The 26,921-nt window shown below is 40.0% G+C and overlaps 1 protein-coding gene across 4 annotated transcripts in view; it reads left to right on the forward strand.

Moving 5' to 3' along the window:
- The window catches only part of fbxl17 (F-box and leucine-rich repeat protein 17), a 248,318-nt gene that overhangs the window by 78,790 nt on the left and 142,607 nt on the right, over positions 1 to 26,921 (forward strand). For all 4 annotated transcript variants that reach the window (XM_042420591.1, XM_042420590.1, XM_042420592.1 and 1 more), the window contains exon 8: positions 10,757 to 10,887. In XM_042420591.1, the coding sequence (XP_042276525.1) occupies positions 10,757 to 10,887 (131 nt within the window). The remainder of the gene's footprint in view (positions 1 to 10,756; positions 10,888 to 26,921) is intronic.

Genomic DNA, 26,921 nt, shown 5'->3' on the forward strand with positions numbered 1-26,921 from the left:
GCATGCACTTGCATGTGAGTGTGTATAATATGTCCGCACCCACGTGTGCTCGTGTAGTACAATTCAATTGTGTTTGATGTAACTGGGTGTACATGTGAGTGTGAACTACCCTCGTGAGCCTGTGTGCGCCCATTCCTCCTCAAATGCAATTACAGTTGTGTTAATAGGACTGAGACACCCGATGCCACGCTGCATTATTAGATTAAACAGCAGATTAATTTGTGCTCATGGTTTTGGCCCCCTATCATCTCTGCAGCCTCCACTGACCTTGGCCATGGTGTTGTAGACAGACAGTAATGAAGCCAGCCAATCATAACAGCATTAGCATATGTGGAGGTGGACGCACACACAGCCGCCTACACGCACAGTCCAGCACACCTCATTATTATTTATTACAGTATTAACCAAGGAGTTCAGATGAACAAGTCCATATATCTGATAATATTTATGTTTTTTTTTTTTTAAGCTGCAGTTTTGTCTCAAAAGAAAAACATATTTTTTTTCCAGCCTCTTATCGAGGTTCTGAGCTTTAACAAGACAGATACCAGAGATACATACAGAACCACATTTTCATCCATCTTCACACAACACAAGCACACACAAAAAACAGAGCAGCACTGACACAACTATACACACTTACACATCCATTATGCCTTTGCTTAACCCTTAGAGACCCACCATAGACCCACTTTTGTTTTTTTAGGGGTTGTGGGGGCAGGCTTTAGGGGGAGATAGCAGGTAAAGAGTATTTGCCACATAGAAGTAGTTTACATCATCTGAAAGCTGAGAGCCTGAAGATTAATTTGAGATGCAGCTCAGCACTGCGTGTCAAGTTTTTCTAGTCATAAATCTGTAATAAACATTATGTTTTGGTTAGGTGCCTATTCAAATTTTGAAAGTTTAGAGTGTATAAGGGCTTAGAACATTATGATGGAAGTATATGATGGTCATTCACATGCTCAAATATGCCTCATAAGTTGTTGCAGCAGTTTTTTTGGGGTTGATACCATTTGCTACACAGATTTGGTGCAAAATGTAACCATTTTTGACCACTTGAGAATTGATAGAATTTGTCAAATCCCTCCAAAATACCACATTAAGACACCAAGACCTTGAAGAACACCACAGAAAAAATCATGCTGTGATTTGGTGTTAAAAACTTTTGACATTTGGAGATTTCTGTAAGAATTGCATTTTTTTGACGATTTGATGAGCACTTCTATTCTGGAAACTGCTCAGAAACCCCTTTATTGTCAAAATTGCTAGAAAAGCCAGACATCCTCTGAATGCCCTCAGTCTCTAGTTTGTGGTTGTAAAGTTTCATGAAGCTGTGATTATCCTAGAGGTCACAATATGTCATTTTATACAGCAAAGTCAAGTTTCAAAAAATGGTCTCGCTACAATGAAATGGCTACTGTGGAGACTAACATCATCACACATGAATACAATTGGGCTCATTGAATCCACAAGAGTCTCAGCTTTCCAGTCATACTCAATTTATGCAATTCCAAGACTGTTTAGGGACCCCAATATGCAGAAATATTCAAATACATCTTTTTTAGAATAGGTGAAAATAACACATTTATACTGCATGCAAAAAGCTGCATGGGATTAGCATAAAGTGGGCATGTCTGTAAAGGGGAGACTTGTGGGTACCCATAGGTCCCATTTTCACTCAGATATCTTAAGGTGAGAAGTCAAGGAACCCCTTTTGAAAATAGCAATGCCAGTTTTTCCCTCGCCAAAATTTAATCTAATATTATTAGGTGTTATTATTCCTTCCCAACAAGCTAGCATGACATGGTTGGTACCAATGGATGCCTTAGGTCTCAGAGGGTTAAGAGGGAAGTCCAGTCAAGAGGAGTAACATAAAAGGGCTGGTTTCCTTGATATTTTTGTGTAAAGTTTAGGTAAATTTCTTCAAAGGTAATATTTTGAATGCCTCCTTATAGATCTAGACTGATTAGCTAATAGTGGATATGTTGGTACGGGCTTATACAGTATGTGGTCAATAACAAGAAATTGCGATTACTGTATTTGTGCGACAGTTTAGAAGCGTTTTCATCATTACGTCATTTTTCTTGGGAGCACTGATAAGTTTATTCTTCTATAAGCGTCCTGTTCAGTAAATATTTTGGTCATGATTCTTGAGGGATCCTCAAAAATACTATGTGTTTATGTAAAATAAACTCGTACTGTATATCATCATCAGACCTTTGAAACTCTCAAGTATCGATATTGGTATTGGCCGCAAAAAATTCTGTATCAGTCAGGCTGTACCTCGTTATACCAATCTTTTATTGAAGTAGCATATTTAGAAATCAAAATGCAGGGATAGTCTTTTTGCTACACGAAATTTTTAAAATTAGCTTTACATTATGATTATTTTTTGCATCGTCCATGTCAGCTGCTACAATAAACATGAAAGGGTGACAACTCTAAATCTGATCCAATCAAAATGACCACTTAACAAATATATTTTTTGAGGGTAGTTGAAGTTTTTGGCCCAAATATGTTTATAATGTAGGAGTTGATGAGATGAGATGATGTGATGAGACTGAAATGTTTTGACCACATTCTGTCCATACAGATTCATAATATAAACATATATCTCTTTGTTTCTGTTATTTCATCATTTCTGTGATCCGTCTCTTTCTGTCCCGCTCACTGGCTCTTCCTCTCTCTGCTGGTGTAATCTCTGACAGTAATTATCTCGTTTAGCAGTTGATTCCTCCTCTCATTCGTTCCCAATTGGTCCCATCCAGTGTCGATTTGAAAATCATATTCTTGCGTTTAGAATCGTTGCATTTCTGATGACTCCGTGGACCTGCATGCGATTCCAGGACTGCGGCTCTCCTCTCGTGTTCGATTATCACACTCCCTCCCACTTCTTTTCTTCCTCGATTGCTCTCTCTCGCTCTCTCTGATAATCTTCCCAACCTACTTATTTCCCACCTAGCCATCAGCAGGGGAAAAGGAAAAAAAAAAAAAAAAACCAGGAGGAAAATCCATTACTTTTATTAACTTCTCTTATATGACACACTCATTTCAGATTGATAGTCTTTTTTCTATACCAACCTCTCACAAATTAGGGTATGAGGGAATCAATTGAAAACGTATTTTCTTAATCAAGTGAGCTGATGGTTGAAACGGGTAACCCACGGTGCTGAGTTTGATGCAGATGGTTTGTAGAGTAACTGTAAAGCTGTGGCACTTATGCTCCTCTAATGGCTTTGCAGTGTTTCAGTCCTACGGGAGAGCTGCACCGCTCCTCTATGATGTGCAACACAACTCAATACTTGTAGCGAGGCGCCGTTTGATAAATCATCATCTTGTTAGCGACTGAAATCAAGATCTCTGCTGGCTGAGAGACTAAAGCCTCCTAATCGAAACTTTCCTGACCGGTAGGAAATCAAACTGTACGTACGACTTCAGACATGAGCACAGACACTGTGGTGATTTTAAGAACAGACACGTGTCTGATGTGTTTTGTGTTGTTGTGCCAGGGATATACTATAAATTTTTATTTATGGTTGCTTTCCAGATTGACGCTTTAAGTTGGCTACGAGCTCTTGACAGTAATAATAGTTTTATTGATGAGGCTTGTCACACACCAAGGCTGTGTAATGGATACAAAACATCTTTGGATGGAGGCTTGGTGTGTGTGTGTGTGTGTGTGTCCCAGAGCTTTGAGTGATTTGGCGCTCTCCCTTAGCAGCTAATTTGAGAACTTTATACAGTATATATGTATACTGTATGTGTATGTTCCTACTATATCTGAGCAGAATCACTCTCCTAATTCAGTTTCAGAGGGTTCATCCTTTTATTCAAGCTTGTGACATGCCACAGAGCTGGGAGCGCACTGGATTTAGTGTGTGTGTGGTGAGGCATTGGGCATTATTAAGGGTGGAAGGCTTCACTCAGCCGGTTTGAGTGTAACTCCCGCTCTTCTTCAGATGTGTGTGTATTTGTATGTGTCTGTGTCTTTTAGGAGATGGATTTGTGTGTATATTAGAAGTGGATAAAAGACAGTATATTTTGTGCTTTCCCTCTGGTTCCTAGTTACACTTTTCTGTTGTTTGAAAAAGGAAAAACTCACTCTTTCAATGTTATTACCTTTTAATCTCTTTCTCTGTCCAATCTCTCTCTGCTTTGGGTCGCCGTCACCCTCTGCATATGTACAGTGTCTCTTTTTTTTCCTCTTTTTTTCTGCTTTTGTGTGTTTTTGTCTTTCTCTTTCTCTCTCTCTCTCTCTCTCACACACACGCACACATAGACACACATACTCTCACTCTGTCTCTCCATCTTCCTGTCAAGCGGTGCTCTTTTCTTCTGGTAGTGATTAAGTCCAAGGTCGGCTCTATCAGAGAGCCAGTGTTTGAGAGCAGCTCTGGGTGCCAGAGAGCCTTCATTCCCCCGGCCTTAGATGTCCCACTGATGGCTTCCCCTTTTTGCCTGTCATGCCTACCCACAATACCCCTCCTCATACATCAGCCTATCACTGCCCTAAGACACTGTGGGCCTCAAAATGCCTTTTTTGTGTGTGTGAAAGTTCCCACCCTCGGGAGAAAGAGAGGAGGCCAAAGACATAACAAATGGAGAGGCTGTTGAAGAATGTGTCAGAGATGAAAAGAGGTATATTTGGAGACTGTAATAGCTGTGTGTTGTCTCTCTGATGTACAGAACTTGGATGTTTCTGGTCTTAATTTGGGGCCTTGTAGATTAATTCAGCTGTGCCGCTCTAGTGGTTTTGTTGTTCTTCTCCGCAGAAAGTTAGGACCTTTTGATAAATGCTCTCTAAATTTGACAGAATTGGACTGTGGGCAATACCTCATTCTCTCTGTGTGTTTATGAGCAAATAAAACAGTCTGGTTTATGACAGGGATGCTATTTAATTTCCTAACCAGAATCATATGGTCTATCCATCCTGGTGGCTTAGCAGGCTCAGACGAGCAGTGTGTACTCGCAACATCCTGAGTTCAAATTTGGCTCACAGCCTATTAAAAAAACCAGAAGAAAACTCAAATATTATTTTCTTTCTTTTTCTTTGTTTGCCACGAGCAGAAGGTGAAAAAGAGATTTTCGAAAGCTGTGAAACACAAAAGGTTACGATACAGGTCTTCACCCACTGTCACCTTCACACCCACCACTCCACCACTTTCTCCCCACATGGGATGAGTGGTGTCTGGCTTTGCTGTAGTCTGCTGGCCCCTTATCTCCTCCCCCTGACTGGAGCATAGAAAATACATAATCACAGTGCCCTGTGTCAAACTGATAACCCCCCAACACAAACCAGTGAAGTAAGTGTGTGTGTGTGTGTGTGTGTGTGTGTGTGTATCTTCCCCTATGTACATATGTGTGTGTGTGTGACTGTGTACTTGTACATGTGTATTGTGTCTCAGGGGTGGCAGAGAGGATAAAGGGGAAACGAAGGAGCAGAGGGGATTTGGAGGAAGAAAGGTAATGGGGTTGAGGGGGGGGGGGGTCGCAGAATGAGTCGAAATTGTAATAATAATTTTCTTCACTGCTGTATGGGGGAGATTGGGGGATTTATGAATATAATGAGCAGAGAAGAGCCTAAGGATGATGTGTGTCTACTGCAAGAGTAATTGAAGAATAATTCATTTGGCTCTAAGACTTTTAACCCAGAGACAGACAGAGATAGAGAGGTTTTTGACCTCTGGAGGGAGGGGTATCATGTCTCATTATTGGCCCAACGAGTGTCACTGTGCTGTGACTGTCATCCAGTGCCGCCACATCGGGTCGCGCATGCTTGCATGCGTGTGTATGTACGTGCCTATGTGGTCATTTGGCTTAGTGCGCCGAAGAGAAACCAATGCTCTCTATCTCCTCAAGCCTTTCCTCGCCACTGAGTTTGTTATCAACACCAACACATGCAGGATTAGCGACTGAAAGAGAGAGAGGAAAAAGGGGGTAGGAGAGGGAAAATAAGTGATAGACAGTAGATGGGCACAAGACAGATAAAGAGAGAATGTAACCACACATACATACACACATACAAGGATCAGCTCACTGGTCCATGACTGATGCAGACAATGTATTTGTGATACCAGACCCATGGCCTTTCCAGTTTTTGCCTCAGTCCTTTTTCAAATATTCATATCACTCTGTCTGCCTCTATGTATTTATACGTGTGTGTGTGTTTTTTTTTTTTTTTTTTTTTTCCTGAATGTGCGTCTAGTGAGAGTGTGTGATTTAGGCTTTACTGCAGAGGGATTGTCTCGACACAGCTTTCTCCTGTCTGACTGAACTGTCTGGGATGCTTCGATATGGAAAAAAAAGCAGAGCGTATATGCATGAGCGCGCACTTGTATTCACCTAGTGACACCGCTGCCATTCGTCTCACCTTTTTCACTCCCCCCTCCCACCGCCCCCCGCTCCCCGCCTCATCCTGTCTCACACAATCTCCAACACATGCGTACAGCCAAGCAAAAATGTGTCAGGGCCACAATGCCACCTCGACAACACCCTGTGACTTTGACTTCTTGCTCAGGACTTTGAATATTACTTCAAAGTGACTGTCTAAAGTTCTACCTGCATTGTTTAGAGGATTTAAACTCAAGTTTGTCTGTTTTCTCTCGTCTTCGCTGGCCTGAGAGTTGAATTTCCACCGTTACGGTTGTTAGTTTTACTGAAAAGCAACCTTTTTTTTCTTGTTTCATAGACAGTACTTGCATACATGTGTTTTTTTTTTTTGTTTTTTTTTCTTTTAAGGATATGTGTTTCCCACAGTAGGACCTACTTTTCATTGACTAAGCTCACATACTAAATCCTATGGTGGTTGTAAATTAACTGCAGCAATGAAATAGCAGCTCATATTTTCCAAAATCCAACATGTACGCTATTTATGACTAAAACAATGCTTGCTCTGTCCGGGCTCTTTAAATGTCATCTAGCCGCTTGTCATGTGGGACACTGAAGTTGATGGACAGTAACAGCAATGAACTCATGCAGCTTGGTGCCAGCGTTCAAACCATGACATCATTTCCTCTGCACGGGGTCCACCAGGCCTCCACTTCCTGCTTGGCATCCTGATGCTTGACGTTGTGTAAATAAATGTAGTAATAGCACAGGTAGTTATAGCTCTGCGTACATACACAGGTATGTCCTGCACACGCTCACAAACCCTCTGGATGCCAGACTGTGACATACACTAATGTAATAAAGTGTCAAATCAAACTCTCCCAATATTGAACTTCAGCCTATTCTTGGCTGAGGGAGAGCGTACCTTTTTAAAACAGCTAGTTATTTTTCTTTCATTCAAAGTGGCGTTTTGCGTTTGACCTCTGACGCAGGCTCTCGTTTTTCCTGTTGGAGAGAGGCGTCTAAGTGAAGCAGGTGGGAGCCAAACTCCCTAGAGCTCAGAAAGCAGCTCCTCTGGTCATGTGGACTGCATTAAATAAACTCTCTATGCAGAAATGTGGTGCTACACCCATGTCTCAGACACAAACCATTTACTCATCCAACTCTTTTTAATTATTTTCTCTTATCTTTGCATAACATATGTGTTACATATTTGAATTGATGTGGAATTGGTCTATAAACCGACATTCAAATGCAATTTTATGATTGTGTAAAGCTTGATTTAAGGCTTTTTTTTGTACTGAATGGACCGTACTGATTTTTTCATTTTTATTTTATTATTTAATATTTCTTAATTTAATTTAAGAAATAACATGAGCAGACATTAAAGTGGATTTTAAGACCTTAGCGAATTATATTTTAGGATGGGTCATTTAATTTACTGGTTATTATCATTAATTATTAATTTTACCACCTAGAATGGCAGATTTATTAAATTACTGCTACTATTAACAGAATTGCTGCTTGTTTTAATAATCATTTTGTTCAAAAATCTTCTCATGCATACTTTTGTGCATGTGAACATGTGTGCACGTAGTGTTAGAATATTCATATAATCGGTGTGCGCATTAATTTCCGTGCCATGCATATGTGTTCACGGGGCGGGGACGACACGCTGGCCTCAGAGCAGCTGGATTTTGCAGGTTTCAGTGTTTTTATGAACAGCATGAATAATTATCCAGGTGTAGCTGCCAACTCAGAGGAGACAGGACGAACTCTGCCTGGTTACAGAACGCAGCCATCGAGGAGGAAAACCTACCGAACCCTCACCAAATCCCCTGCTCTCTATTCTATTTCTCCCTCACTTGCTCTCACTCTGTTTTATTCTTTTCCCGTTTTCCATCACTTTCTCTCTCACTTGTGCTGTGAATCACTGGCTTTGTCTTCTTCTCCTTCTTAAGATTTTGTTCCCCTCCCCTCCACATTTCTCTCCATTTATTTTTCTTTCTTTTCATGTTCACGTTTGTTATCGGACACACAGACATACACGGGCAGAAAATAAACTATATTATGAGTGGAAATGATTAAATAAAATTGGAAGCATTAAAACCTGTCACCTACGAGTCAAATTACTATAGTCTGTCTACTATGAGAAAACAAACATTGGCACTGTGGCCTGTCACATTCTGAAGGTGTGACTAATTATTGAGAGGTTGTTTCTTGTGTGACTTCATTTCAGGGATTTGGAGGATATTTTTCTTTCGGCAGATGTCTGCTAAACTGTGGAATTTATTTTCCTGCTGTGGTTTTTCACAGATGGATTAACAAAGTTACAGTCTCAGCCGTGACTCTGCCTCTTCCTTTTCATGCAGACAGCTGCTAAATTTTCAATTTTCTTCAACCTAGCTACACTCTCAGCCAATCAAAACTCACTCCGGGTTGGCCTGGGTTCTCATTGGCTATAAACATCAATGAGACTGTTATCATTGGTTGTAGTAGAAATTCTTTTTAGCAGACATAAGCAGTTTTGAAGATTTGGAGAACAAATACAACTTTTGATGTCAGGGCTTTTAAATTTTTACTCCAGGCTTAATAATCACAAATACTAAATGCAAATAACTGTGTGTGTATGTGTATGTGTGTGTGTGTGTGTGTGTGTGTGTGTGTGTGTGTGTGTGTGTGTGTGTGTGTGTGTGTGTGTGTGTGTGTGTGTGAGAGAGGATATTTGTGCTGTTGATGATAATTTTTTGACAATCTGAGTGTTGCTTGTCTGTTGCTATGAATACAGTATTTTCTGGTAGTGGTCACTTACTTCCAGGTTTGATTTTTGCAATGCTTTTGTTTTGCAAACAATGCCGCCACACACATTTACACATGCACTCACTCACACACACACACACACACACTCTCACACACACACACACACAGAATGAATAAATGCATGAATAATTTAGCACGTCGATCCAACACTGGCCACAGGGGCACATGGTAGTTTGTGTGTGAGTGTGTGTGTGGTTTAACAGTATGTGCATGCATGTGTGCATGTCTGTGATAATGCATGCAGTTAAGGATTTTTCCCCTTTAATTAAATACCATTGTTTATCATGTCAGTTTAGCTGTCCCTGACGATCACGGCTGTACTCTTGACCCATCTTTGCACACACAAGCTGTTTAATGTTTATTTCATTAGTATATCTAAGCATGTCTTCACAGTATAGGTGCCACAAACAAAATCTGTTTCATGTTTATTTCATGCCTAAGCAGACCTTTTATCACAAGAGGTGTGGATCCAATTTTCTCTTGAAGGGTGACAAAAAAAAAAAGCCACAGGCTGCATAAGAATAGAGAGACAAATGGAGTAACTAGACAGAGGTAACGGTTTTGAAAGCCTCTTTTATAACCGTCAGCACAGTGCGGCATCACACACTCGCTGTGTTTGTTTGCAGTCGGTGTGTGCCTCTCTGTGTTTTGATTCCCAGTATGCGGGGACAGGGGAGAGTGTTTACATGTGTGCTTACTTCACACAGCGAGCCGTGGTCCTTATCCATTCCCCCCATGTGTCTTCATGCTGGTAGGTATATGTCATGCCTACAGAGCTGACAATAGTGCTCAGTGATCTTAACACCAACTGTAAGCTTGTTTTCTCTTTAGCCTTGGCCATGACATTTACCACCCTGCCTCCCTGGCGGCTGGCTGGAGTATCATACCTCTATTATCTTGCATCCCCGGCGTGTGTATGTGTGTGTACACCTGTGCCTTTAATAATTTTGAGTATGTATCAGAGGAAAATACAACTGTGCTGTGACTTGGAAAAAGCATTTTTAGTAATTTCTGCAAGCAAGAAACATTTGTTGTTCAACAGTGTGTCAGGAAGTAGATATTTTGACTGGAGGATGAATCTAAACACCTCTTATAAGGTATATTCTTATATATTATTCAGATGGGAAGGCGGGATTGTTGAAAGTCTGGCAGATGAGAGGAAAAGCAAAAGTGAATGCTTATGTTGGCTCATAACCCCTCACACCAGGCATGCAGGCACAAAATGGTAAACACTAACAGCAAGCAATTTTCCATCATTTATCTGCCTTGTTAGGTTTTATTCTGTATTAATGCAGTACATCTGGTGGTACGAGCTCACTCAGTGTATAGAGAAATCATTCTCACATTCTTTAAATCATCATGTCATGGATCAAACTCATTCATGCTTGTATACCAGACATGACTTCACCAAATATTTCCATTCTTACAGCTTCATTTCATTTTTTTGCACCGCTCACAGTAATTAATCAACAGTGGATCCTCCTGGAAAAAAAAAAGGTTGGAGCTGCAATAGTTTTTATATTGTTAAAAGGGGGCTTTGTTATTAGGTTGACTGTTAGCCATCTACATGATAAAAAAAAAATGAAATGTTTGTGTGTGTTGCCTCTTGCAGCTACGTAATTTGAGCGTCCTTGACCTGCGGCACATCTCCGAGCTGAACAACGAGACGGTGATGGAGGTGGTGAGGAAATGTCGCAACCTCAGCTCCCTCAACCTCTGCCTCAACTGGAGCATTAACGACAGGTATGTCAAGTCAGGTTTTTGTTTTGTATGACTCAGTGTCACGTATAGTGTCTCAGTGGATTCTCAGGCCTACAGCATGACAATCACTGATTTATCTCAGGCCCTCTAAGTAGTGAAAAACATGCTGACGGTACAAAGAAAATATGGAGGGAACCTGCAATAGTAACCATATAATAGGTGTTAAGAGACAGTAATAAAAAAGAGAGTTGTATTTATAGTACATCTTAAGAAGTTTATAATCCAACACTGCTGTGTACCAATAACCGTATAATAAATCCAATAAAAGAAGTTCAGCGGATCCAGAGGCTGCTCCTTCTCAGTTAGTTTTTGGACTAACGGCTCATTAAGGTCTTGGTTAACAAAGAGATCTTTCATTGATTGATAGTTATTTTTAATGATCTTTTTATGGGGACTAAACTGTTAGTCATTAATGAAATGTAATAATCATATCTGACATTGTTATAATGTAAAAAAACATGAATTTCTGTATAATAAGCTCTTTTGATTCTTCCATACACAGCTGTGAAGGGGCAGCAGTGTGTTTTTTTTCATTTAAATCTATTGATTGATTAGTTGAAGAAGTCATTTGACTACAAGTTGATTAAGAATTTGATTAGCCCTACACATAAACAGTACACACAACAATTTTGGAGCTGATCCGTATGTGAGATAATGCGCACACTTCACAAATGTCAAAGATGAATAACTACGCTTGTTTGACACATTTTAATCTTTAGTCAAATCAACACGGACGTTTCAGTCCTGACATTTACAGTACAACACGTGTTTGTATATTGCGCACACACTCAAATACTTGAAATGAAAGCACATTAAATGTACTGCAGTAAATCAGATAGACTCCTTATGCAAGCACACCTACTCTGGTATGACCTGATAGACGATGATAGAGAAGGAACAGCTGGAGTAGATCCCAAATAATGAATAAAAACATGGTATAAAACACATTAAAAACTCTTTTGTTTCTGTTTCCCCTCTGTGTGTCTCTCTGGTCATCTTTCAAGTTGCTCTCATCCTCTTTTTTTTTTTTTTTTTTTTTTTCTCTCACACCCTTTCTCTCTCAAATGGGAGTTGGCCTGTACAGTATATGACAGCAAGAGTAAACCATCTCCTCTTTTATTTATTAACTTGTGTTTTATTCATACATTTCTATTTAATCTATTGATTTACAGCTAAAGCTGTGGCTTCTCTGCCGACTGTACTCCCACTCTGGCTTAGGGGTGTGAACACAATATTGAATTTACCATGGTGCATAGCAACAATGGGTGCGGGGAAGCTGTGTGTGTGCGTCTGTGTGTGCACGTTTGAAATCATTCTTGCATTATTGAGTTTACAGCAGACATGTGGTGGGAAGGTTATGGTAATACCTTACCCACCTTCCTTTCAATCAAAAAACATGGAGTTTGGTGAAATCCTCACAGGAGCATATGGTGTTATCAACTTCTTCCCTTTATCACACACACACACTCACACACGCAGGCACGCACACACACACACACACATACACACACGCACACACACAGCCTCGGCTGATTCAATGCTGCATTGATTCCATAATGATATTTACTGCAATGGTTCAGGGGCCGAAGGTGTATGTGTGTCTGACTGGATTTGTCTGGATCACCTGTGGGAATATTGGAATTTAAAATGATGTGTGTGTGAATGTGTGTGTGTGTGGCAGCATACACTAAATGTGTTGTTGGCTTATGAATGAAACAAAGGCAGGAGAGAGCGAAAGGGCTGGGTGGACAGTCGTAGCTGACGAGTCTTACACGCTTGCTGCTCTGATGCTGCACTGCTGCAACCCCAAAGGAAGAGTTTTGAAAATCCAGCAGAAGTAACCGAAATGGCCGTTTGCTCTGCCCAGCCTCCTGGCCCTGCAGTCCTCTGTGTGTGTGTGTATTGTGTACATGCTGACTGCTGCTCAAGGAGCCAGAGCAAATAAAAGCCTCCAGTCATAAGCTGCTTTATTGTTACACTTTATAGTCACACAGCTCTAAGCGGAAGGGAGGGGAGCGAAGGGGAGGGGGTCTTATTTAAAGCGAGGAACTGACTGGGTGGTTTTCGCAATGTGGAGATGGAAGTGTATGTTGAGGTGTGTCTGTGTCTGTGTCTGTGTGAGAAAGAGGCTGTGTGTCTGAAATCGCCCCCTCATTCACTTATTCACTACTCACTATATAGTAGAAACTCAATAGTTTAGTCCATAGTGAGCAGTAAACTGAGATTTCGAACACTTGCTAATCATTATTATTGCATCATCACTGACACGTGTAGAGTTGCACAACAGTTATTTTCACACCTATAAAATGTAGTGTGTTGCATTGTGTGATTGACAGAAGAAAGTAGTGTTCATGCCCCGGGCACTGCTATTTTCGTTTCATTGTAGAATATCTGAGGGCGCTATATAGCCGATACATTTACACAGAATTCGTACACTCAAATAAAATGGCGAACAATAAATATAGTGTGCTATATAGTAAAGGGGGTTATTTCAGACACAGCCAGAGTCTCTGGTTTGAAGAGGTAAGATTTAAAGACATATTTTAAGAAAGATTCAGGTGACAGAGGAAGGTGATGTAGTTAAAGTATGATGCAGGGGGACTGGGTATGGGTATATGATACACTAATGAAAACATACTTATGAATATTATATTCCATTTCTGCCAATAGAGCCCCCTAAATCTTACACACTGGTCCTTTAAGTCCACATAGGAAGTACAGCACAGTAGTCCACAAGACTAAAGGTGAAAATAGTTAAATGCGTAACAGTTATTCCAACAGTAGCTCAACAGTCACTTAGAATGTTGCAAATTAGCACCAGACAGCTAGTGAAGTATACCAGCTAGCTTGGTTAGCAGTAAAGTGATAATAATATAAAGAACTAAATTCTACTAAATCATAAAACAGTCACAAAACAGCTGTAATAGAAAGAGTACCTACAGATAATGCTCCAACACGGGCATTTGGTAAGTAGATAAATTACGTCTGTCAGCATAGTCACAGATCAGACAAACAGCTGAATGTAACAATGTCAGTTAACTGTTGTACTGTACTACAACTGCTGAAACCCAACTGAAAACAGCTGTTGTTGGCAAAGTAATACGTAATTCTGAATACAACTACTAAAGTACAACAAAAGTAATAACAAGGGTACAACACCAAACATTCAACTTTTATGGCAAGATGGGACACACCATTTCCCTTTATCTTATCTTTTAACTTGCACTCATTTCTCTCCTCATAGTGATTCTCATGCCTCAACTCAGGGTATCTGCAAATATCAAGTAATGCTCTGATACCAGTGCCCCTAATTCACAAGATTAAAAACTTTATACATCACGTGATGCATGAGTGGAACTTATTGAAATCATTTTTATATAAGGTAATGTGAGGCCAGGGGTTGCTCTGGCACTAAAAACTGAGTCGGCTTGAGTCGACTGAATGACTTGAATTTGAATCTGAAACACTGAATTTTGTAATAACATTGACAAAGAAAGTGTATCTAATGGATTGGTTATATCAGTGCTGATTCACAATCTGCTTGACATTACAGGGAACTTAATATAGAAACACATTTCTTTCATATTTATATATGTAGGAATACATGTGATGCACTGTTCAAAACATTTGATGCTACCGAAAACATCGACTAAAAGATTGATTTTTAATTGTTTAAAGCCTATATGCCAGGACTGCATCAGCATTTTAATTAGATGCACAAACAAACTATGACAACCTTGCAGCGTATGGCGTAAAAGTAACAGAGCAATCTCATTGACATAAACTGTATGTTTACTGAAATAAACAAAAAATACAAGAGAGCAGCTTCACCAAGTTTAACCCAAGTTTCTGTTGAACACCGATGGATCGTCAATAACCAGAGTTTCAATACACAAATCCACTCAACAACCCCCAAAACACAAAACAAGCTCTGCTGTGAATTCTGTGTGTCTAACAGAGAGAGACAGAGAGGAGTTAATGACGCAACAAGCTGTTTGTGTGCAGGTAACACATATATACTGTATGTCATTTCACAAAAAAACTCCACCCATTGCTGGGCTCCACAAATTTTCAACAGAGCTGCAGCACTTTCTTCTGAACTAAACAGTTCCAGCTCACTTTGTTTTGTACCCAGTTCTGCTGAGATTCACAGTGCACACAAATATCCTTTTTTTTCTCACTTGTAATAAGCTTCACTTTTATGGTAAAAAATGCACATTTCTCCTGTAATAGTCCTGCACTTTTCATCACCCCACTGAAGTCCGTAAGTCACCCTCTGTCAGCACTAATTAGACTAATGACTGTCAATCACACATCAAAGGAGACGCCCAGGTGGAGCAGTGTTCCATATTTGGACCTGGTATTCCCGTGTGATGAAACTGAGCCAAAAGGGCTTAAAACCCAGCGTTTGAACAAGGACTAAAGCTTAAAATATGTAGATAAAGAAATAAAATAGAAGCAATTTACAGCAATTGGTGACATTTCTAAGTCTTGATAGCAAGACATACATTATTAACACCTAATTCACAATAAGGGTTCCCTGTACTTTTAGATAAGGTCAATATTGGTCCCAAAAAGAATCCAAAAACAAATTACTGTACTGTTTAGTGTAAACATACTTTCTTTATGTATCATTGGGACCATGATACATGGTCCCCTCCTCTCCAGTAAGAACTGGAATCGATACACAGAATCCTAATCAGAATTGATAAAACCTTAATAACTCCTAACTCTGTCGTCAAATTACATACAGTAAAAACACACTCCAATGTGTACATAGACATACACACCTACACACACTCTGGCAGAAGTTGTCTGAGGAGCTTGATGGGCTGTTTAAAAGTGAGATTTTATCGATGATGGTTTCCTGCTATGGACAGACTGTTAGTGTGTTCCCACTGACAGAGAGAGAGAGAGAGGAGCTGAAATGGCTCATTTGGCTCAAGGTTCAAAGAGTCAAAGGTCATCTGGGTCACTGCTGTTGGGGAAGCTGCACTGACACACACACATACATGCGCACACACATGCACACACACACACAGGATGCTTGCTTGTTGTCACAGTGAAGGCCAGAATGACTCAACCATCCCTCACATTAGCTCTCTGAGGGTACAGCTGGGTCAGAGGTGTGTGTGTGTGTTTCATACTGATGACAGTGTGCTGTGAACAGGTAAACAGGCAGAGGAAATGACCCCTTATTTCCAAGATCAATTTGTCCCCCCGACAAGGGGCCATCGGAGAGATAGAGCCCTGTGGGAGGTAAAGTACCTCAGTCATTTTTCCTTCCCCTCCTCTCTTTTTCTCTTTCTTCTTGTCTCTCATCTTTAAGAAAATAAATAATAAAAAAAAAAAACGGTGCACCCTCTGGATCCCTCCATCTTTCTAGGTAATAGCTGAACAGCATCTCGGTGGAAGAAAGCGAGAAATGATGACCAAATATGGACTTCCCATCGTCACAGTCCGACAGGCAGATTGTGACAGTAGGACACCTGTTTTGTGGTCACCTTCATTTCTTGGGGAGAGACGATGCGATGTGCTGTAGGGGGGCAGTGTTGGCCCTGCTATTTCTCTGTATCCTCCTCTCCAGCGATGATAGTAGACCAAAGTGGGATTGTGTTTTTCAAATGTCACAGCGTTTGAAAATGGGGAGTGAGTCATGATCAAAGTGGAACGGCACAGCAAATGGCAGAGCTCACTTTTTCAGAAACAAGTTGAGAACACAGTGTCAAAGTTAAACGGTTTTCTTTCATTTTTTTTGGCGCTTGGTGTCTGTTTTTTCATCTTGCAGAAACTCAGGGGAGCTTTTGTGTTGTGCACATAGTGTATGTGTGATTTTTATTACCATTGTGTGTGTTTGTTTTTCTTGTGTGTGTGTGTGTGTGTGAAGATTTCTTTTGTACCTGGAGACATGTGTTTCTCCCAGGGGAGATTGTGTGGATTTTAGAGTTTAATTTGTACCATAATTAGTTTTTTTTATCACATTGTACTTTTTGTGGAAGATGTAAAGAGGTTCAACATGGATTTTATGTGAACTTAATGCTCTGAGACACACACCTTTTGATGTGTGCAAGTGTGAGTGTGTTGCAGTAAAGTTTCCCTATTGATTTTGGTCAAAGCAAGGATCCCCATTAGCTGTGCCTTAAAGCACAGCTAGTCTTCCTGGGGTCTACATTTAAAAGGATACATTACAGCATGTAATGCAACATTACAGTCAACACAAATGGCAAACATAAGACATATATAAGAGAATAATATTAATATGTATGTAAACACTAATGACTTTCAACAGAGTTACCAGCGACAACTACAAATCTGCATATGCATAGTATCCTACAAATATGATGTTCCTAGGTGTTTCCTTATTTGCTTTTTAAACATTGATTTCTGTGTTAATTTAGTCAGTGACACTGATAAAGAATTCCATGTTTCTATATTCTACTGTGCATTTAAGGAAATTAGTGTTTGTCTTGTGGAATGAAAACTGGCCCTCTGTTGCCTGTCTGGTGGCATATGTATATGACTCTAAATTGTGTTTGAATTGACTGTACTGACATGATAGAGTTTTGAATTGTAAACTTTCCATGTAGATAGTTAGAAGCGCAGTGATCAGCATGGAAGTGCATGCTACTGATGTTAGTGCCGTACGGACGCTGGAGAGCAAGGCTTTGTTCTGTACTAGCTCTAGTTTGCTTAAATCTTTTTTGTGGTATTCACCCATATTATCTGGCAGTTATCAAGCTGCAAAAGAATAAGAGTACTTAATACATGTTTTTTTAAATCAGGTGTAAGGTATTTTCTGCATTGGTTTATTACGGCCAATGCCTTGCCAATTCCGTTGACAACGGTGTTGATGTGTTTTGACCAGGACAATTTGGTGTCAAGGGTTATGCTCAATAGCTTGGTTTCCTTTACTTGCTGGATGGGTATTTTATTTATAAAGAGTTTAAGCTCTAGCCCTTTCTTAGCAAATGATTTGAATCAAATCTATGTGTTTTGTTCTGGATGTTTTACTTATCTTTTTGTTTTCAAGGATATGTTAAGTATCTGTTTATTTTCAAGCATCAACTTTCTGATAATATCTAGCTTCCTGTTCAAGATGACAGTCAGATCAGCAGGTGCTGCTGCTGATGCATGTACTGTAGTATTATCTGAGTACATAGTTATTTTAGCATTTTTTAGTACAAGAGGTAAATAGTTCGTGAAAATGGAATACATAAGTGGGCCTAGACTGCTCCCTTGAGGAACTCCACATTCCACAGACACGCTATCTGAGTAACATCCATTATAGAAGACTTTCTGCAATCTATTTACCAGATAGCTTTCCATCTAGGCGGCTGCAGATGGTCTGAATCCATAACGCTCAGGCTTTTCAAGAAGAAGCTTGTGGTCAATAGCATCACATGCTGCTGTAAAATCTAATAGGACGGCTCCACATATCAATTTGCTGTCCAGATCTCATTACCAGTCATCTGTCATTTGCACTAGAGCTATACATGTAGAGTGTCACTTTTGCCGAAAGTTTGTTATCAGATTAACAAACTTACTGAGAGGTCTTGTATGTGTGTATTCTTGTATTTGATCAAATACTACTTACTTAGTGCTGGTAACAAGCTTATGGGACGACTAAGGGCCACTAAATGATGTTTTTCGGTCTTTGGGCAGTAGAAAACTTTTGCTTCTTTCTAAGCCTGTGGAAAGATTGTTTCAGGCTGGTATTTAGTATGTGACAAATTGGGTGTGCAATATAGCCATTTGTGCTTACCATCTATATTATCAATCCCTGGTTATTTGTCATTACATGGTAACTTTATTTATTTATCCACTGTTTCCACTTTTAATTGACTGAACTCAAAATGGCAGGGTTTATACCTCATATAATTCTTTTTATGTTAAAAATGGATAAGCTATTGTCTGTCCCATGTGATAATTATCTCCCTAATCTATATACATTGTTTCTGAAGTAATCATTCAAGTAATTTGCAATTTCTTTGGGTTTGTGATAAAGGTACTTTATCTACACTCAGAAAATGTAGGTTGTGGAGAGGTGTTTTTTCCCATTATGTTATTTAGTGTACTCTAAAGCTTTTTCCCGTCATTCTTTGTCCTGCTTGACTGTAGAGCATAATATTGTTTCTTTTCCTTTTGTGAAGTTTTGTGACATAATTCCTCAGTTTACAGTATTTTTGTCTGTCAGTTATACAACCACTTTTTGTGCTGTTTCCTTTGCCTCGTTCCTCTGAGACATATAGCCCTTTAATTCCCTGTCAACCCATGGCGCTCTACAAGTCCTCGCTGTCAGTTTCCTAACAGGTGCATGTTTGTCAATAACTGGTTGAAACTTTTTGAGAAATGGTTCTAGTTCACATATTTTACCGACATCCTCCAAGAAAGCTTCCTGAGAAAACCTCCTGTAGGACCCTTTGTATACAGCTCTTGGTTTGGCTTTGGGTACCTGACCTTTTCTTGCAATTGCTACTACATCGTGATCACTATAACTTATTGGAACAGATACAGCCTTGGTATATAAATCATCTTCACTCAAGTAAATATGATCATTACAAAATGATGTGTTGATACCATTGTTGTTAATGCTTAATCTAATTGGTTGTGTCTCCATTTGTTTAAAACAGCATGCGTCAGTTATGGTAACCAGTTGTCTTACTTTCATATTCAATTCACATACTTATCCAGCATCTCACCCATAGCTTCTAAATAATTATGGTTTGAGATTGGTGGCCTATAGCAGCAGCCCAGCAGCTATTCTGCTAACAATAACCCTGCTCCTGGACACAAGGCCTGTGTTGACATGGAGATTTATGTTTGTCCTCCACTGGGTCTGTCTGAGCTTTTATGTGTTTATGTTTTTGTGAGCGAGCTCTGGTCAACTGGGCTGTAGTCTTGGTGAAAGCAGATTCATGGAGTAAATGAGTCATTTCTTTTATGAGATCTGTATTGTTGGAAGTTGGCATCCTTTCTCTTTCTTTTTCTTTTTTTTTAATCTTTCAGTCTTTCTAACAGCTTCATTTAAAAGGGGAAATCAATATTCGGTTGCTCTGTGACTTTTTTCTTGCTTTTTTCTGCAGGCTAACATTCTCTGCATATCTCCATCACTTATGAGCATCACAAATCACAGCCAAAATTGGCTGCTCTACATTTTTGTCCCCCTTCACAGAAATCGGACTAGATGAGGGATGACTGGGGGCCCTCTCTGACTTTCAGGAGCTTATAAAGCAGAAAATAATTGGAGAAGCATTCTCGCAGAAACACACCTTCTCTAAAACTCAAAGGCGTGTGGATTTGGAGGCATTTGCAATAGAAGCTTTTTCCAAAAAGCCTCTGTTGTAGCCAGCTGGCAGATCTCACAGTGCCTGGAGAAGTGTTAAGCCCCAGCGGCAACAACCACAGCTTGAATTCGAAGCCAATGCAGAAGTCCCTTAAAGTGCAGTGCCATCGACGGCCGCTAGGTGCTGGCTCCAAAAAAACCACTGGCTCCAATAGACGCCCAACTTCTCTCATAAAATACTAAGTCAATACATTTTTTCAACGAGTCATTATGGACTCATTTGCTAAATTTGGGTGCTCTAATAAGTGTGGTGCTTTGTTAATAAGATTTGAAGACTTATAGTAGCTTTGATGTCTGTTCTGTGGGCGTTGATTGACAGCTGTGATTGACAGTGCTCTCTCTGGCTCTGGGACTCGCACTGAGTTGGACTATTGTTGCCATGTTTTGGCAAGTTTAATGATACTTGACAATGATACCTGCCATGTTAATTAATTTTAACCCAAGTGTGCACTGTTCTGCGTTCCCAGTAAGCTAGCTTTCTCTTCAGTCCGAGGTAGCAGGGCATGTTTCCAGAGTGTGAAAGGAAACATCCCGCACTCCTTATTTGGAAGGTCCTGGTGCCAACCTGGGCTTCAAACCGGCTCCAGTACAAACCAATGGGTGACGTCACACCTCACTACATCCATATGTATAATATATAGTCTATATACAGTCTATGGGTAAACCCCAAAATGTAATGATTACATGATACATCAGTGTGATCAACGACATGTGATGGTGACTCAGGCCCGTATTTGTTCTGAGAATTAAACTGAAGAATGCTTTAAAGAGCCAACGTAGGAGTAAAAAAGTCCTTTGCTCAAGTGAATAGTAAGACAGATTTATCAAGTGACTCACTACTACTAAGAGTGACATCAAGGAGTTAACCTATATGAGCAGCTCTCAAGTCATGTATGCTTTAATTATGAATAGCCAATCAGACAAAAATATTTGACTGATGTCTGCCCCATTATTTATTTATTTATTTAAAAAATCCTTAGATTTCTGCAGGGATATGTTATTCTGCCAAAGCCTACATAATTTAAATGTTTATTAGTTTTTATTTGTGTGAAATCTTTAATATCTCCTGTAGCAATTAACACACGGAATTAACAACAGGAAGAACACTCCAATATGGATGAAATTAAAGGGAAATTGGCTGAAAAGGAAACAAAACAAGAACGAAACTGGAGCATGGAAGAAAACTCTGCTACTGGTTGAGCAGATGCTTCAGGGAAAATGTTAATAAACTGAATATTTATTACAACAAGTGCGGCATAAGAAAAGAAACATATGTTTACATGTGCACAAGTACCCTGGTTATGATTAGGTTTTTGGAGTATCCCGGTCATGTGTTGCACATGTTAACACCTTATTCTAGTTTCAGAAACTTGCTGCCTGGAGTACTCCAATAGAAACCAGGATACTGTGACATGTATCACATTATCTAGGTCTCTCAACATGCCCTGTTGATAGAGAAATGAGTGGCTTAGATGTTGAGGAATCAAGACACAACTGGACAGAGATGATCAAGTTTTAAAGTTCTTTATTTTTACATCTCATCACACAAGTATTAGAGAGTAAAACTATTAGGTTTCAGCTCCTCGACAATGCGGTACGGAAAAAAGAAAGAAATGTTTAAAATAGTAAAAGCAATAGTAATAGATAAGAGTGTAAACAACAAGATGAGTATAAAACATATGAGTGTATGTATGTATGTACAGTGCATGTGTCCTACCTGTAATATATGAATAAATGTCTATATGTGTATATTATATGTGTATATGCATGGATATCTGTGCTTATGTTTGTGTGTGTGTGACATCAGGCAGGCAGCAGGCCATTAGTGTCCATTGTTCATAAGCCTGGTGGCCTGGTGGAAAAAGCTGTCACAGAGCCTGCTGGTCCGGGCCTTCGGTCTGCGGTAGCGCTTGCCAAACGGTAGCAGCTGAAACAGTCCATTGTTGGGGTGGCTGGGGTCTTTAATAATCCTGGCAAGGGTCTTTAATAATCCTACAGATCAGAAACCTGGAAACTGTTCATGTAAACAAGGATGTTAATAACCAGGTTTCTCATGTAAACGCCATATTAAGAAAATGATCAAAACCAGGATAAGTGTTAAAACAGGGATACTTGTTGCACGTAGCGACCCCTACTGTCACAGTACTGTGGCAGTTTACATTCAGCCTTTTATCATATATGTAACCAAGCAAATATTGACATGTCATCTTTCATTTACTACCCAAATTAATGTTCTTGTCGGGGCACAGTAGTTACAGCAAAGTGGATACTCTTTTATTATGGCTGTTGAGTGATTTTGGTTTGTTGATTTAGTTTTCCTGCATACTAGTGTTAACTATCTGGGGCTAATATGTAGCTAATACAACATTTTACATAACTGTTACTTGTTGTAACTTTTACTCTTGTAGATGTGTATGCTTACTAGATTAATTACCATGTTGTACATCCCACAGGAGCTTGATGTTGATCTTTCTTTGGCGATTTCCTCATGGCATGAGGACTATATATAAATAACTGATTTGACAGTTACAGACTATACTTTGGTGAATCCAGTTTCTTTGATACAGTACCAACTTATTTTTTTACAACACCTTTGGTCTAATTCTTGAGGATATCACAGCATTTCATTATTATCTAGGACCCCAACAGGCTGCTCTTAACAGACTTTGAAGAGTTACATTTAAGACATCTTTTGTCCAAAGAAATATTACAAAAAGGATTCATTGTTAACTCTATGAGTAGGAAAAAAGTGAAGGTTTTTACTCTTATCTGTTGCTGTCACAGTTTTATAAATATGTGCTCTGGAGTGCAGCCTGTGATAATGGAAAGAGGCTTCTTTTCTTTTACTGCTTTTAACCTACTCACACTTATAACATAAGTAGAGGCCGGCGTCAGTTGAGTGTTATTACTAAAAAAAAAAGTAGAAAGAGAGGCTTGTGGTTTCTGTTGAGTACAAACTCTCTGTCTGACCTCAGTAGTCGCTGAGTTCAGCCATAAAGTTTCATCGCCGTTAAAGAAAGCAGCTGGACTGTATAAAAGTGAGTGAATCTGTCAGATAAGAGGTCACATGAAATGTCTGAATCTATTGTATAACCTCAACTTCCTACCGCACTATTTTTCCTCCAGCGCACTATTTTTAGTTTCTTTTGGTATTTTTTGGATGTTTTCTAAATGCCATGGAAAATGTCAGCAGAGCCCGAACCAGGGGCCGACAGACATTTGTCCTTGTCTTGTTGCTCCCCCACCTGTCTCTCCAGATTTGAATGGAGGTGCTGAGGGGCCTTCCCCCCTGTCCTTGTCGCTTCTCTTTTCCGCTCTTGTATTTTCACACATACATCATAAGGACCAACGATTTGAGCAATGCTACCGCTGCTAAGAATGTCATGCTTCTTTCCTCTGCTTCCGATGGGGAAGTCATAGGAATACCGTGGACTGTACTCACATGATTTGTAAATTAAAAAAACCCCTGGCCTCTATTTATTTACTCAGGCCGACCTTGTTGGAGCAGATTAACTGTCAGCAGAGATTAGAGTCCTGGTTAGTAGAGTGAATACACAAGGAGAGTTGCCCTGTTGTCAGACATGATGGGAAGAAAAGGTGCGGGAAAAATCAACGAGGTGTAATGGAGGCAGAGTGATTAGGTACGGCAGATGCACACGTATGCAAGTAGCAGATTTTTTTCTTCATTTCTCTCTGTTATGTCTTTCATCTCAGGCTCTAATTCTCTTTGTTCTGTCTTTTTTTTTCCACACTTCATCTCTCCTCCAGTTGTCTTTCTGTGTTTCCTCCCGTGTCTCTCTCATACTTTCCTCTTCTCCCTCTCTTTCTCTCTCTGTCACGCACACAAACACTGAGGTGATTATTTCTGGCAGGTTGGGTGTGAAAGTGTGCTATGATAAACATGCTGCCGTGGTTATTAATTTTGAGTAATGGCAGCGTCAGACTCCAGTGCCTTGATAAGTATCGGAGATGGAGGAACATTTGTGGCGCGGCGCAGAGACACAATGAAGGCAAGCAGCTGGAGCTTATAGGCTACAACAGCATGAGAGCTGCTGTTGTATTCAGGCACAGATCCAGGGCCAGCAGCATCCTGCACCTCTGTGCATATCCAATGAAATGTCAAACCCTTGACGAACTAAAATATGCAGTATAAAATAAGTAAAATATGTAATTAATCAGATTCATGTGGTGTAGCTGTATAGTAAAGAGGGGTCTGAGTCTGACCTCTTCAGAGGAAGTCTCTCTGCTCGTCACACCACCCTGCTGCTCCAGGGTCTTTAGTTTGATTGGAGTGCTCTCATTTCTGGAAGTCATACGATTTGATTTGTGATGCATCGTCAGTGACAGCTAAACAGCTGCTGAATTTAAAGGGGCTTTAAGTAATCTTTGACTTTTATCACCCTCTTTCGGTGACTAAGGAATTGCAACACCGCGACTGATGTTTGGTTCAAGTCACGGTGACATGTAATGTGTCAGGGGGAAAAAAAAGTCAGAGATTTTAAAGGTGAGCTAATAAGAGCAGAAGCTCAGCAGAAATTTCTGGTGAGAAGGCAACATTTTACAGTTTCAAATACAGAGCTTTCCTTTGGATAATTTTTTCCATATTAGCCACGCTAATATGACAGTTTAGGTATGCTGTCAAACACCCGTTTAAGGGTCCGATAGTATTAATGTTTTGGGTTGTGAAAGCTGCAGCAATGTGATGTCCCACTTTTTAATGCCTGCTTATAGTATCACACAAAATCCTAAACAAAAATGTAGCTTTGCAGCGTTTAAATCACCTTGTGAAGCATCCAAATGTAATCATTATAAGGGAAACCCTGCATCTCACAGCTGTGGACACAGGCCTTTGAAGCACTGTTATCTCACAAAATGAGTCATGAGCCTGACACTGGAATTTAGCTCAAATCCATGTTAACCAAATTGTTGACCCATGACAGCAAAATTATTGGTTCCATTTTGACAAAATACATTTTTGCTGTAATTTAATTTTTTCCGCGTATAGGTCTCTGTTCTGACAGGCTGGGTAAATTATTGTTGCTTCAGCCTATTACCAGACCAGGAGATAAAAGAAGAAGCCAATAGAGAGCATGGTTTAAAAAACAGGGCATTTGATTTTGGGTAATGATGCAAAATGTATGCAGATTGTGCATCTTCATTTGATTTTCTCTCTGATCTTATTTTATGTCTTTGTTTGGAGAGTTGATCTCATTTTAATGCTTTTATCCAATTCTGTAGTTCTGGTGGTTTGATGGGGTTTTTTTGTTTTTTTGTTTTTTTTTAAATATTCCACTCTGAAGGTTAAATTGTTGCTGATGAATCTTTCTCACAATTGCTTTTGTGTGTCATTTTCATGTTTGATTTATCTGTTTTATGACAAGAAAAGAAAATCCAAAACTATTCAAAACATGCTTTTCTGACTTGTTTTGCTGCTACGAATCAATTTCAGTCCGATTGTTAGAGAGGGAAAGAGCGTTTTCCCTCCTACTTCCTGACATTTTTCTTTAAGACCTTTCTTGCTTGTGCCAACACAATTATTATTTATTTATTTTAATGTGATGGTTATACAAGCTTTAGGACAGCTTCAGTCAGTACACTTTCACTTTACCGCCCCAAAATAGCAGTGCACGTCTTTCTGTGTATATCTTTGTGCATATGCATGAATACTTTGGTCTGCGGCCAAACCATAGTGGGCATCTCTGTATGCATATTTGTAGATGCTTGCCTGTGAATGGGTGCTTAAGAGCATATGGAGGCAAGGCTCTGTGTTTGACTCTTACTCCAGAAAGGGGCCCGTACACCAGGTTGCATGCGTTCACCCTACAGATGGTTCTGCGCGGGTCACGTGTAAAAGTGATTCGAGTCACGCAGAATCAGCGTGTCAACTGAGCAGGTAGGTAATGTAATCACACTGAAATGTTCTCATGAAGTGCTCCGTTGGCCAGGAACCAACGCAGTGGACTGTGCATGGTGACACCTCCTCTGTGGAAATGCGTGGCCACTGGCTCTCTGTGTTCCCCCCACTGAAAGGAGCAGAAGTATTTCACGTAGCCGCCTGATTTCTTTCAGAACTCTGAATTCTTTCCTTTCATGAGATGACATACCTTCTTCTCAATGTCCATTTTACAACAGACATTAATTGTGTTCCCAGCAAGCGCCCTGTTAAATTGGGCACAAAATGGTTCGAGTGTAAGGCAGCGGGCTTGGACTGAGTCTGACAAAACTATGCAGAAGTGGAAAGTTCCCTTTTAGAGTTGGTTTTGTGCATGTGGATACTTTTGTGGTCAGGATCTCTGTGTACGAGTTGAGGTTTGTGTTTGTGAATATGTTTGGCTTACAGGTGGTGCGCAGCAGGGAGCTGTGGCTTATTATGGTTATCCATACTGTGGGGTCAGAAAGTTGCCAGTATAATCTAAATGGTAAAGAGACCACGGGGCTCGGCTGCCCTTGTTTCACCATGCTGGAGACCTGGCATTTGGCCTCTGTTTGAGGACCAAAGCTGTAATTTTCTCTGTCTTCCTCTGTTCTCTGTGGCTTTTGGAAGACTGGGTCAGATGAATAAAACAAAAGCCATATTCAAAATTATTCTTTTATACGCTCATCCTTTTATGCCTTATTTCTTTATCATCAAATGAGCACATGTCCTCATGCCCTTGTTCTATCCCACCAGCAC

The sequence above is a fragment of the Thunnus maccoyii genome, chromosome 9, assembly GCF_910596095.1.
Source record: "Thunnus maccoyii chromosome 9, fThuMac1.1, whole genome shotgun sequence".
NCBI lineage: Eukaryota > Metazoa > Chordata > Actinopteri > Scombriformes > Scombridae > Thunnus > Thunnus maccoyii.